This window comes from Balaenoptera ricei, chromosome 5 (assembly GCF_028023285.1).
Source record: "Balaenoptera ricei isolate mBalRic1 chromosome 5, mBalRic1.hap2, whole genome shotgun sequence".
In the NCBI taxonomy this organism is placed as follows: Eukaryota; Metazoa; Chordata; class Mammalia; order Artiodactyla; family Balaenopteridae; genus Balaenoptera; species Balaenoptera ricei.
In genome coordinates, this window is record NC_082643.1 from 72,816,988 (window position 1) to 72,830,941 (window position 13,954).

Consider the following 13,954-nt stretch of genomic DNA (forward strand, 5'->3'; position numbering starts at 1 on the left):
GAGGACGTTTGTGAAAAGATATTGGGGGAAAGAATTGCTGAGAGTGAGCGGGTTTCCCAATAATCTGCAGATGACTTGACTGACCAGCTCCAGGGAAGTCTCCAGCCCTCAGAGCTTTGAAGGGAAATTGGTCCTGATTGCAGGAGTGTGAAGGAATGAGTGGTACATCAGAAGGGCTCGGGAAATCAGAGAAACTTCCTGCTGTCTGATTCCACGCAACATGCCTCGAACTTGGTCCTGCGTGGACGCGTGATGACCAAGTACAGGCGTGATGAGTCCCCTCGCCTTCCGGCGGGAGCTGTACCTCTCCTCGGCAGCTACGTCGCTCCAGAGCCAGGGCACGTTGCGGGGCGGGCGGCGGGGCGAGGTCCCGGGGATCTAGGGCCGCACAGACACACTGCGTCCCCGACGCCGCACCAGCACCCACCAGCAGCCCCCTGGAACCTCGGGGCCTCCAGGGAGTCCCTGAGGGCGGCCGCGGGGCGCAGTCCCGGGCGGCGAGTGGGCTCCGCTCCTCCGGCGCGGCGTGGGCGCGGGGGGAGGTGCTCGGGGCTCCCCCGGGCGCTCGCCGCCGCTTGGGGCTGTGCCCTGGCCGGTGCCCGGCGGGCGGTGAGCGGTTACCCGGTATCTGGGCGGGGGTAGGGGGGCGTCCCTGCGTTGCCGAGAACCTCGTTAGCCCTCCTTTCGGGCCTGGCTCCTCCTCCTCCAGGCGTGGGGCTCGTGCCCGCCGCTGCCTGCGCGCACCGCGCCTCTGCTCGCGTCTCCCCCCACCCAGCCGGCTCCTGCCAACGCTTCCCCCGCCTCCTCTTCCTCCTCCTCCGCCCATCACCGCCACTACGGACGCCTTCGCCTCCTTCTACTCCTCGCGCCGCCGCCACTCCTCGCGCTCTCCTTCGGCTGCAACCAGCCCATCGCTCCCCGCTCGCCGGGCTGCTGCAGTCTGTCTGTCTGTCTGTCTGTCTGTCTGTCTGTCTCTCTCAAGTTTCCTATCTCGTCAAGATCAGGGCAAAGGGAGGAAAACACCCAATTCTGCTTGCCGTTTCAGGTAAGGTCGCACACGTTGGTCCCAACAGGGACCCTTGCTTCCCCATTTACCTTTGCCTCCCGTGCATGGCTCATCTCCCCCCATTCACTCTCCGATGCTCCCTGGAAACCGAAGCGGCTCAGGTCGCCCCCTCCTCCCCAGCACGTTTAACAAATAATTTCGATACTCCTCACCGGAAGCCTATTGGCAACTACAATAAGATCCGAGACGCCCGCCCGGTAGCGCGTTAGCCTGGCTCCTTTATAGTCTTTTAACTTTGCACACTGCGATCGCCGCTGCCTGCCTGCCTCCGCTGGATCCCGGAGCCTCACGCTCCTGCCAGGATTGCGGTCCTCGGCTCCGGAACAGCTGTCAAACGCGTTGTTTCGCAGCAGTTAATCCGAACCCGGCCGCCTCCAAGACGTGGTCTTGGGCAACTGTGGATGGGCAGGGAGGGAGGTGATTTGATTTTATTTTAAAAGGAGTGAAGTAGTGAAGACGTGAGGACTGCAGCTGATTGTAATGAAAGAAGAATAATCGAAAAAAAGTGGGCTGGCTGGCCCTTGCTTTTCCCTCTGTGGTTGCGGAGGTGGTCTTGGTCGAGGGGACGTGGCATGAAATACCCGTTTCTCCTCCCCTTTTTCACTCTCCCCTCCAACCCATTCTTTTCTCTAGCTCAAATGTCAGTGCAGGGTCCCGTGTGTTCTTAATGCGTGTGTGTGTCCACAAAACAGTGTTTGCTGACGATGTGGCTGAGGGAAGTTCCTGGCAGAGCAAAGTCTGATTATTTGGTCATCATTCTGTTAAGAGAAAAAAAAGAAAGAAAGAAAAAAAAAAAAAAGAAGAAAAGAAAAGAAAAGAAAAAATCCTCCTCCAGTCATCACACCCTACACACACTCCACTGGAATAATCTCTATATCTTTAACTCCAATTCCCAGTTGAAATGACATTCTTTTGGGCTATTTGGATGGTGGGACTGAATGTAATTTTAAGTGTATTTTGTTTTTCTTCCATGACTTTACAAAGAGTGGTGATGAAGATGAAACTGAACATCTGCAACATGCAGTTGCTGCTTCTTGTTTTCTTGGTGTGGGACCCAGCCAGGTGAGACAATTATTTACTGTATTTGCCATTTTAAATTCAGGGTAAAGGTGTGTTTCTTGAATGTCATCAATGCAGAGGTGGCTTGGGAGAAGCTGAAGTATTTTGAAGGGTCATTTCTAATGAAAAGATATTGTACCAAGAAACAGAACTATTAAGTGACAGAGACTATTAAAAGTTCACTGCTTCTTGTTTTTAGCGATAAAATACAAAAGTGAATACAAACATTTTCTAAAAAAATAAATCATGGGAGAAAAGAATGCCCTTTGGATGGCATATTTTTGCAAGGAATTGAAGTGGTTGGTATATGCGATTATAATAACATCAAAGTTCAGTAAAGAAAACATCAGTTTTCCTTTACGCCAAACAGAAAAGCATAAGCTAAAATGATTTGAGTATTAATTTTTTTTCTTTCTTTTTCTTTCTGTCTCTCTTTCCTTTTTTTCTTAAATGATCTTGGCTCTTTCAGTCAACATAGAAAACCTAAATGATGTGTGGATCTGAAACCTCTAGGTGGAGGTACTATACAACTTCACAATCACAAACAAATAAAACAAAAGCTTGATTTATTAATCAACTTTTCATATTATTGATTTAGAAATGTTTACTTCTAAAATGGTACTGTCATAAAAAGTACTTACTTTGAAAATGTAACAAATTCTGTTTTGCCTGTATTCTACGAATATCAAATTTAATTTCTGTTGTTTTCAATAGCATCATCTTAATTGGAGTCTTTTCTGATTTTTTAATCATCAATGGGCAGCTTTTATTAATTGCCTAAATTTAGGGTATGGTTTTCAAAATGCCAGAGAACTTAAAATATGATTCATAATAATGTCCATGTAACTATTCCTTTAAAAAAATTAGTGTTTATGATTTTATGATACCTTTATTTCCCTTTAAAATTTTCATTTTCCTATCTCAGTAATTGTCAAAGTTTGAAAATACTTTCTAGAATTGAGAAGAAATCTCTTTATGAAGTCTTATTTTTAATTGGAAAATAGCTCCTCATTTAATATCTTAATATTGAGTTTAGAAAGAAATGTGACATGTGATTAAAAATCGCTTTCCAGTGAAAATCTCTAAGTGGAACTTCATGACCATCTTAGTGATTGGTTTTAAAGTTAGCTTAAGGCAATATAAAAACTTTTGAGGCTTGAGGTATGAACTAATTTGCTTACATAATTTTTAAAATGTTTATCTTTATATCAATATTTTAATATTTTCTCTTCTCCCAAGAGGATATTTGCTTGAAGTTGGTTACCAATTTGTCGATGTATTATGACTATTTTTAGCTACTAGCTGTGTAATCATTTAAATGCAAATGAATTCTGTCAATGATATTTCACACAATACACCTTGATCAGAATGCAATTACATATAATCTTTGATTTTAGAGGAGTGAACAAACTGTGGTCCATTAATAATCATTGAAAATCCTCAGTACTTAACCATATTTTCTTCTACTAGTTTTCTGTTCTATATTTGACCAGTAATGCTCATGCCAGTATTTTATTCTATTATATAAATGATTCTTTTTCTGGACCAGTAATTTAAATCTCTGAATCATTCTGAGGAAAAAAATGGCAGTGAAAAGGGACATTCTGTTTTATACATCCAGTTGCTTCTGCACCAAATTGCTGGATGTCACAAAACCAGGTGTCTGGCTTTCTGATGGAGAAATAATGGAGAAAATCACTGTTTCTAACCCTCTTCTGGTGATATTTTAAGACCACTTATTCTTTCCGCAAATTTATCTCACACACACACACACACAAAGTAGCTGGGCATTTTAATCTTTGGATGACCTCTATTGCTCTTCTCAGAGACCTGTCAGGAGGGGTACTCCTCCAAGGCTCTCTGCAAATGTGTGTGCGCTGCTGATGCTTTCAGAGCCCACCTCCACCTCCGGACTTCAGTGGAGTCTGGAACACAGCCAGCGGAGTTTCCCTGAGGTCTATATTGCACTTGGCCATTGGGTGGAGGTATACCCAAAGTTAGAAAATCATCTTGGCTTAAAAGAGAAAAAGACATAAAAAGAAAAGACATTTCTGAGAAAGATGGAAAAATTCTGTGCCTCCAAGGAGGTAATTTATTTTCCAATTAATATTCAAATCACTGAAGAATTCTTTCAGTAGTCCCTTTGGTTTTTGTACCTTTCCAAATGCAGAACAACATTACTAATAGTATCTGCATGTGATCCTCTACCATCATAATATATTCTAGGGAGTGGATTTTAGAAAAATTGAATAGGTAACAAAAAATGCGAAGTGGTAGAAATCTGAAATAATTTTGGCATCAAACTTTCTGATAAGCTAGTATTTATTATTGATTTCCAACAGCATGTTTACCTTCCCCATAGACATACTGGCATTTAAAGAAGTGGAAAAAAAAAAAAAGAGGAAAACGGGTGACACTAATAGCTTAGGGAGCCTTAAAATTCAAATCAAGGAGGAAGAGCATGTTGGCACTTGCAAAACACACGTATGTATATATATCAGCTTGTAAAATTATCTGTTTAGGTTGGTGCTGGCTAACATCCAAGAAGATGAGGCTAAAAATAACATTACCATCTTTACAAGAATTCTAGACAGACTTCTGGATGGTTACGATAATCGGCTTAGACCAGGACTGGGAGGTAAAAATAGTTTTCCTTTTCTTAAATGCTCACAAAATAATGCCTTTAAAAGTTAAGGGTAATATTTATATTTTAATACATTTTATACATGAATGCATTGTCACATATTAAAAAACATAAGTAATAGAAAATAAGGTATATGAAATAAACATTATCTCTGATTCCTTTTACACAGACATAATGTATTTAACATACCTTTTATAGACTACCTGAAGTCATATAGAGCCCAGACTTTGTGCATGAATAGTTTTTAAATTAGTTTATTTATAATGGCTAAGTTTTTCAAACTTAGACTATGTGAAAACGTGACATTATTGGGCAGATATGCTTGTATAGTATCTTTTGTTTCCTTCATTGAATTTTGCAGATGCCTATTTTCACACTAGTACAGATATGTAGAAACGAGAAACATAAAAATATAAAAGAGTACCTGGGTTGAATTTTAGCAACCAGATAAATTTTAGCAATCATCACAGGATTCTGTGATGATATTTCTTTACACATGCATGTGACATTTCTAAAATACAGCACCGGTTTGGCATTCTTGAAACTTTCAAAGACATTTTGGATATACTTTAGCTGTAGGCCTAATTTATTGGCCTGTGGCACAGTTTGATTTCAAATTTAAACATTAATTCTCAACTCAGAAAAACAAATCTATTTTTATCCATAAAGGTAAAGGAAACTAGGCTTGGCTAATGTGTTAAATTTTAATTATCCTTTAGCATAGTTGGGTGATACTAAGGAGATTAGGTATAAGTAGGGTAGGTGTGTAATTCCTAAAAGGATTCTGAGTCAAAATATTGTTACTCATTAATTCTAACATGAGATGTATATATATATATATATATATATATATATATATATATATATATATATATATATATCTGCATGCACACATTTATCAAATGTATGTTATACTTATTAGGATGTTCAGTTTAATAACTAATTCGAAGTTAAGACGAATTAGTTGAATGCTTGGTACTGACTGGAGGTTTATATAGTTAGCCTGATGATTACCAGGTTGGCAACTTTGCAATATTCAATTGCTTGAAAAGATGTGTAGTGACTAAACGCCTGGATGTTTATGTCAATACTGTCTTTGAAAAACGTAGGTGGTTGTTAATTCTATGCATATTTGGCAATTGTATGGTTTGCATTGCCCAGGAGTCAGAAAAGGTTGGAAAAGACCTAACTTGTTTTTAAATAATATGCCATTTAATTGATAGTGGTTTTGGACTTGAATCCTGAGTGGTACCTTGCATTTCAAGAGAGAAGTGATGGGGAAGAATAATGTTCGGAAGTATGATACATTGTATCTCTCAGAGATAATTCAATTGTTTAATACACAGTCTACTAAAAGAAAAAGCTCTCAAGTTTATGAGTCTGTTTCCATTTTGTAAATAAGTTCTTTACTCCAATATAAAATAAAAAGTTAAAAGAAAAGTTAAAATAAGGAAAAACGAAAGGAAAAGAATACTTTCTTAGTAATTAACATTTCTAATGACCATGAATAGAAGGCATTACCATCCATGTTAGCATATATATAGCAAGGAGCTAATGTCAAACTCATACAACAGAAGTATGCCTAGCATGAGGCTGTCATAATTCATGATGGTGATTTGAGAGGTAGATTGCACTAAGGCAGATATTTTCCCAAGGCCTAGATTTTATTATTTTTAAATAAATCATGTGCTGTCAAAAAAACTTAAGATATTTAAGCTAGATCTTGGATTTTGTCTATGAGATTTTAGGAGAAATGTTTACACTGTGGGTGTATAGTTGGGAAGTACAAACTACCTGTTAAAGGACATGGATATTGCCATTTATCTCTTCATATTTTTTTTTAAATATCCTTCCATTCCTTTTACTTCGGTCATCAGCATTCGAATATAGATCCTTGTCACTCATTCTGTAGGTTAATGCAATAGACAAAGTGGCTCTTCTTGCCTAGTGTCTTCCTTCCCCAATCCTTCTCTGATAGTGGACATGTGCTAATATTTCACAGTCAGATGAGTCTTCTTTTAGTCAATACTTTTCACATATTACTCTCTTGTCTTGATCAAATACCTTTGATAGCTTGCCATTGCTTTCTGTAGATGGTGATGAGGGGGTAGTGGAAGGAATATAGGCCTTGCATGCAGATGGATCTAGATTAGAATTTCTGCTCCATCTACACACCCCAAACTGTGCCTTGGCCAGGTAATCTCTGTTTCCTTTCATTTAAAAGGGTCATGATGGAGATTCCCTTGTATGTTATTTGTTGCTTTTCCCTTGCTGCTTTTAATGTTTTTTCTTTGTATTTAATTTTTGTTAGTTCATTTAATATGTGTCTCAGCATGTTTCTCCTTGGGTTTATCCTGTATGGGACTCTTGTGCTTCCTGGACTTGGGTGACTATTTCCTTTCCCATGTAAAAGGGTACAAATGAACTTATCTACAAAACAGAAATAGAGTTACAGATGTAGAAAATAAACTTATGGTTACCAGGGGGTAAAAGGGGGATAAATTGGAAGATTGGGATTGACATATACACACTACCATATATAAAATAGATAACTAACAAGGACCTACTGTATAGCACAGGGAACTCTACTCAGTACTCTCGAATGGTCTATATGGGAAAAGAATCTAAAAAAGAGTGGATATACGTATATGTATAACAGATTCATTTTGCTGTACACCTGAAACTAACACAACATTGTAAATCAACTATATCCCCCCAAAATTAAAAAAATAAATAAATAAAATGGCCATGATGCATTTCTACTTTATAGTGTTGTTGAGAGGATTACATAAACTACAGTGTACACACAACATACTAGCAGTCAAACACAATCAGTTCCTTCCCTCCTCCCATAGGTTCCGAACATGACAATCAAGGTTTTTACAATTTACTTCTCTGGCTTAATTTTTACTTTGCCACCCATCTATCCTATACTTCAAACACATCTATTCATTTTCTCTTGATAATCCATTCACACCTGCTCCCTTAGCCTTTGAGGGGAAAATATTCCCCTCTCACTGGAATTATTCTTCCTCATTCTCTCTGCTGATCTAAACTTTTCCTGTGAAGACCACATCAATGTGGGTCCTTTTCAGTAATAACCTTTCTTAACTGAATTGAAGCACCCAGATTCAATTTTCCCTCTGTTGAATTTCTTTAGCTGTTGTTGGCTTTGTATCTCATTTGGCACTTATTATGTGCTGTCTTGGATTATTTATTACCTTTTTATGTGTCTCTTGTTACCTTAACAAGATCGTAAACTTATTGAGGCAAGGTATTGTATCATAAATCCTCTGTACTCTCACTAACTAAATTTTTTTTTTTTTTTTCTTTTTTTTTTTTTTACCCCACCGCAGTTTTCCCCCCTTGGTGTCCATATGTCCATTCTCTACATCTGTGTCTCAACTTCTGCCCTGCAAACTGGCTCATCTGTACCATTTTTCTAGGTTCCGCATACATGCATTAATATACGATATTTGTTTTTCTCTTTCTGACTTACTTCACTCTGTATGACAGTCTCTAGATCCATCCACGTCTCAACAAATGACTCAATTTCGTTCCTTTTTATGGCTGAGTAATATTCCATTGTATATATGTACCACATCTTCTTTATCCATTTGTCTGTTGATGGGCATTTAGGTTGCTTCCATGACCTGGCTATTGTAAATAGTGCTGCAATGAACATTCGGGTGCATGTGTCTTTTTGAATTACGGTTTTCTCTGGGTATATGCCCAGTAGTGGGATTGCTGGGTCATATGGTAATTCTATTTTTAGTTTTTTAAGGAACCTCCATATTGTTCTCCATAGTGGCTGTATCAATTTACATTCCCACCAACAGTGCAAGAGGGTTCCCTTTTCACCACACCCTCTCCAGCATTTGTTGTTTGTAGATTTTCTGATGATGCCCATTCTAACAGGAGTGAGGTGATACCTCATTGTAGTTTTGATTTGCATTTCTCTAATAATTAGTGATGTTGAGCATCTTTTCATGTGCTTCGTGGCCGTCTGTATGTCTTCTTTGGAGAAATGTCTATTTAGGTCTTCTGCCCATTTTTGGATTGGGGTGTTTGTTTCTTTGATATTGAGCTGAATGAGCTGTTTATATATTTTGGAGATTAATCCTTTGTCCGTTGATTCATTTGCAAATATTTTCTCCCATTCTGAGGGTTGTCTTTTCGTCTTGTTTATGGTTTCCTTTGCTGTGCAAAAGCTTTGAAGTTTCATTAGGTCCCACTTGTTTATTTTTGTTTTTATTTCCATTACTCTAGGAGGTGGATCAAAAAAGATCTTGCTGTGATTTATGTCAAAGAGTGTTCTTCCTATGTTTTCCTCTAAGAGTTTTATAGTGTCCAGTCTTATATTTAGGTCTCTAATCCATTTTGAGTTTATTTTTGTGTATGGTGTTAGGGAGTATTCTAATTTCATTCTTTTACATGTAGCTGTCCAGTTTTCCCAGCACCACTTATTGAAGAGACTGTCTTTTCTCCATTGTATATCTTTGCCTCCTTTGTCATAGATTAGTTGACCATAGGTGCGTGGGTTAATCTCTGGGCTTTCTATCTTGTTCCATTGATCTATGTTTCTGTTTTTGTGCCAGTACCATATTGTCTTGATTACTGTAGCTTTGTAGTATAGTCTGAAGTCAGGGAGTCTGATTCCTCCAGCTCCATTTTTTTGCCTCAAGACTGCTTTGCCTATTCGGGGTCTTTTGTGTCTCCATACAAATTTTAAGATGATTTGTTCTAGCTCCGTAAAAAATGCCATTGGTAATTTGATAGGGATTGCATTGAATCTGTAGATTGCTTTGGGTAGTATAGTCATTTTCACAATGTTGATTCTTCCAATCCAAGAACATGGTATATCTCTCCATCTGTTGGTATCATCTTTAATTTCTTTCATCAGTGTCTTATAGTTTTCTGCATACAGGTCTTTTGTCTCCCTAGGTAGGTTTATTCCTAGGTATTTTATTCTTTTTGTTGCAATGGTAAATGGGAGTGTTTCCATAATTTCTCTTTCAGATTTTTCATCATTAGTGTATAGGAATGCAAGAGATTTCTGTGCATTAATTTTGTATCCTGCAACTTTACCATATTCATTAATTAGCTCTAGCAGTTTTCTGGTGGCAGTTTTAGGATTCTCTATGTATAGTATCATGTCATCCGCAAACAGTGACAGTTTTACTTCTTCTTTTCCAATTTGTATTCCTTTTATTTCTTTTTCTTCTCTGATTGCCGTGGCTAGGACTTCCAAAACTATGTTGAATAATAGTGGTGAGAGTGGACATCCTTGTCTCGTTCCTGATCTTAGAGGAAATGCTTTCAGTTTTTCACCATTGAGAATGATGTTTGCTGTGGGTTTGTCATATATGGCCTTTATTATGTTGAGGTAGGTTCCCTCTATGCCCACTTTCTGGAGAGTTTTTATCAGAAATGGGTGTTGAATTTTGTCAAAAGCTTTTTCTGCATCTATTGAGATGATCACATGGTTTTTATTCTTCAATTTGTTAATATGGTGTATCACATTGATTGATTTGCGTATATTGAAGAATCCTTGCATCCCTGGGATAAATCCCACTTGATCGTGGTGTATGATCCTTTTAATGTGTTGTTGGATTCTGTTTGCTAGTATTTTGTTGAGGATTTTTGCATCTATATTCATCAGTGATATTGGTCTGTAATTTTCTTTTTTTGTAGTGTCTTTGTCTGGTTTTGGTATCAGGGTGATGGTGGCCTCATAGAATGAGTTTGGGAGTGTTCCTTCCTCTGCAATTTTTTGGAAGAGTTTGAGAAGGATGGGTGTTAGCTCTTCTCTAAATGTTTGATAGAATTCACCTGTGAAGCCATCTGGTCCTGGACTTTTGTTTGTTGGAAGATTTTTAATCACAGTTTCAATTTCATTACTTGTGATTGGTCTGTTCATATTTTCTATTTCTTCCTGGTTCAGTCTTGGAAGGTTATACCTTTCTAAGAATTTGTCCATTTCTTCCAGGTTGTCCATTTTATTGGCATAAAGTTGCTTGTAGTAGTCTCTTAGGATGCTTTGTATTTCTGCAGTGTCTGTTGTAACTTCTCCTTTTTCATTTCTGATTTTATTGATTTGAGTCCTCTCCCTCTTTTTCTTGATGAGTCTGGCTAATGGTTTATCAATTTTGTTTATCTTCTCAAAGAACCAACTTTTAGTTTTATTGATCTTTGCTATTGTTTTCTTTGTTTCTATTTCATTTATTTCTGCTCTGATCTTTATGATTTCTTTCCTTCTGCTAACTTTGGGTTTTGTTTGTTCTTCTTTCTCTAGTTTCTTTAAGTGTAAGGTTAGATTGTTTACTTGAGCTTTTTCTTGTTTCTTTAGGTAGGCTTGTATAGCTATAAACTTCCCTCTTAGAACTGCTTTTGCTGCATCCCATAGGTTTTGGGTCGTCGTGTTTTCATTGTCATTTGTCTCTAGGTATTTTTTGATTTCCTCTTTGATTTCTTCAGTGATCTCTTGGTTATTTAGTAACGTATTGTTTAGCCTCCATGTGTTTGTCCTTTTTACGTTTTTTTCCCTGTAATTCATTTCTAATCTCATAGCGTTGTGGTCAGAAAAGATGCTTGATATGATTTCAATTTTCTTAAATTTACTGAGGCTTGATTTGTGACCCAAGATGTGATCTATCTTGGAGAATGTTCCGTGCGCACTTGAGAAGAACGTGTAATCTGCTGTTTTTGGATGGAATGTCCGATATATATCAATTAAATCTATCTGGTCTATTGTGTCATTTAAAGCTTCTGTTTCCTTATTTATTTTCATTTTGGATGATCTGTCCATTGGTGTAAGTGAGGTGTTAAAGTCCCCCACTATTATTGTGTTACTGTCGATTTCCTCTTTTATAGCTGTTAGCAGTTGCCTTATGTATTGAGGTGCTCCTATGTTGGGTGCATATATATTTATAATTGTTATATCTTCTTCTTGGATTGATCCCTGGATCATTATGTAGTGTCCTTCCTTGTCTCTTGTAACATTCTTTAATTTAAAGTCTATTTTATCTGATATGAGTATAGCTACTCCAGCTTTCTTTTGATTTCCATTTGCATGGACTATCTTTTTCCATCCCATCACTTTCAGTCTGTATGTGTCCCTAGGTCTAAAGTGGGTCTCTTGTAGACAGCATATATATGGGTCTTGTTTTTGTATCCATTCAGCCAGTCTATGTCTTTTGGTTGGGGCATTTAATCCATTCACGTTTAAGGTAATTATCGATATGTATGTTCCTATGACCATTTTCTTAATTGTTTTGTGTTTGTTTTTGTAGGTCCTTTTCTTCTCTTATGTTTCCCACTTAGAGAAGTTCCTTTAGCATTTGTTGTAGAGCTGGTTTGGTGGTGCTGAATTCTCTTAGCTTTTGCTTGTCTGTAAAGCTTTTGATTTCTCCATCAAATCTAAATGAGATCCTTGCCGGGTAGAGTAATCTTGGTTGTAGGTTCTTCCCTTTCATCACTTTAAGTATATCATGCCACTCCCTTCTGGCTTGCAGAGTTTCTGCTGAGAAATCAGCTGTTAACCTTATGGGAGTTCCCTTGTATGTTATTTGTCATTTTTCCCTTGCTGCTTTCAATAATTTTTCTTTGTCTTTAATTTTTGCCACTTTGATTACTATGTGTCTCGGCGTGTTTCTCCTTGGGTTTATCCTGTATGGGACTCTCTGCGCTTCCTGGACTTGGGTGGCTATTTCCTTTCCCATGTTAGGGAAGTTTTCGACTATAATCTCTTCAAATATTTTCTCTGGTCCTTTCTCTCTCTCTTCTCCTTCTGGGACCCCTATAATGCGAATGTTGTTGCGTTTAATGTTATCCCAGAGGTCTCTTAGGCTGTCTTCATTTCTTTTCATTCTTTTTTCTTTAGTCTGTTCCGCAGCAGTGAATTCCATCATTCTGTCTTCCAGGTCACTTATCCGTTCTTCTGCCTCAGTTATTCTGCTATTGATTCCTTCTAGTGTAGTTTTCATTTCAGTTATTGTATTGGTCATCTCTGTTTGTTTGTTCTTTAATTCTTCTAGGTCTTTGTTAATCATTTCTTGCATCTTCTCAATCTTTGCCTCCATTCTTATTCCGAGGTCCTGGATCATCTTCACTATCATTATTCTGAATTCTTTTTCTGGAAGGTTGCCTATCTCCACTTCATTTAGTTGTTTTTCTGGGGTTTTTTCTTGTTCCTTCATCTGGTACATAGCCCTCTGCCTTTTCATCTTCTCTATCTTTCTGTAACTGTGGTTTTTGGTCCACAGGCTGCAGGATTATAGTTTTTCTTGCTTCTGTTGTCTGCCCTCTGGTGGTTGAGGCTATCTAAGAGGCTTGATGGGAGGCTCTGGTGGTGGGTAGAGCTGACTGTTGCTCACTAACTAAATATTGATTTGCATATGGTGACCATAAAAAAAAATACTGATTACTTGATTAACTTTTCTATGACCAGTTAATCATCTGGAAAATGGAGCTACTCACATCTGGCTGACCTTTTAGTTGGGAATGTTGAGGTGATACTTTGTGCATCCTGCTGCAGGAAGGTGGTGTGGCTGAGTGAAGAGAACCTAACTTTAGACTGTGGAGATTTAGGTAAAATTCTAGATGGGGTACTGAGCAGTCTTGTGACTTTTCAGTCCTTTACCTCTCTGGAGCTACATCTGTCATCTGTAAAATGGGATTACTATTACTATTCTTAGGGTTTTTGATGAATATTAAATACAATGATATATGCAAAGGAGTTAGCACAGTGACTGGCATATCGTAGAGAGTTAATACATAACAATAACTAGAAGACTTTGAAAACCTTTGTAAATACACTGTTGTAAATTTCAGTTATTATTACGGTTTCTTCTCTGTCCAAAATTCTCAGCCTGAATGTTCATATGTCATTTCAAATAGAAAGTTCAGGGAAATTATTTGTATCATTATGTCCCAGAAATTAATAATAAGGGGAAAAATGGGTTTGATTCAATTTAATATATCAAACTGAACATCTCTATTGATGGATAATCTGAATAATTAATCTCAATTATTGTTATTTTTCCTTTGTAACATTAGTATAAATGAGTACATAGGAAAGAGCAATCAATTTTGTATTAAGAGTTAGAAAAATTATTCTTTTCACCTGGCTTTTCAACTTACTAGATCTTATCCCAGACGAGTTACTTAGACATTCTGAGCCTTGA

At 38.0% G+C, this 13,954-nt stretch overlaps 1 protein-coding gene across 1 annotated transcript in view; it reads left to right on the forward strand.

Annotated features, from left to right (window-relative positions):
- The first annotated feature begins 860 nt into the window (after window positions 1–860).
- Window positions 861–13,954, forward strand: part of GABRA2 (gamma-aminobutyric acid type A receptor subunit alpha2) — a 120,312-nt gene continuing 107,218 nt past the window's right edge. The window contains exons 1-3 of the mRNA XM_059924125.1: window positions 861–1,045; window positions 2,051–2,128; window positions 4,648–4,763. Of these exons, the coding sequence (XP_059780108.1) occupies window positions 2,058–2,128; window positions 4,648–4,763 (187 nt within the window). The 5' untranslated portion in view covers window positions 861–1,045; window positions 2,051–2,057. The remainder of the gene's footprint in view (window positions 1,046–2,050; window positions 2,129–4,647; window positions 4,764–13,954) is intronic.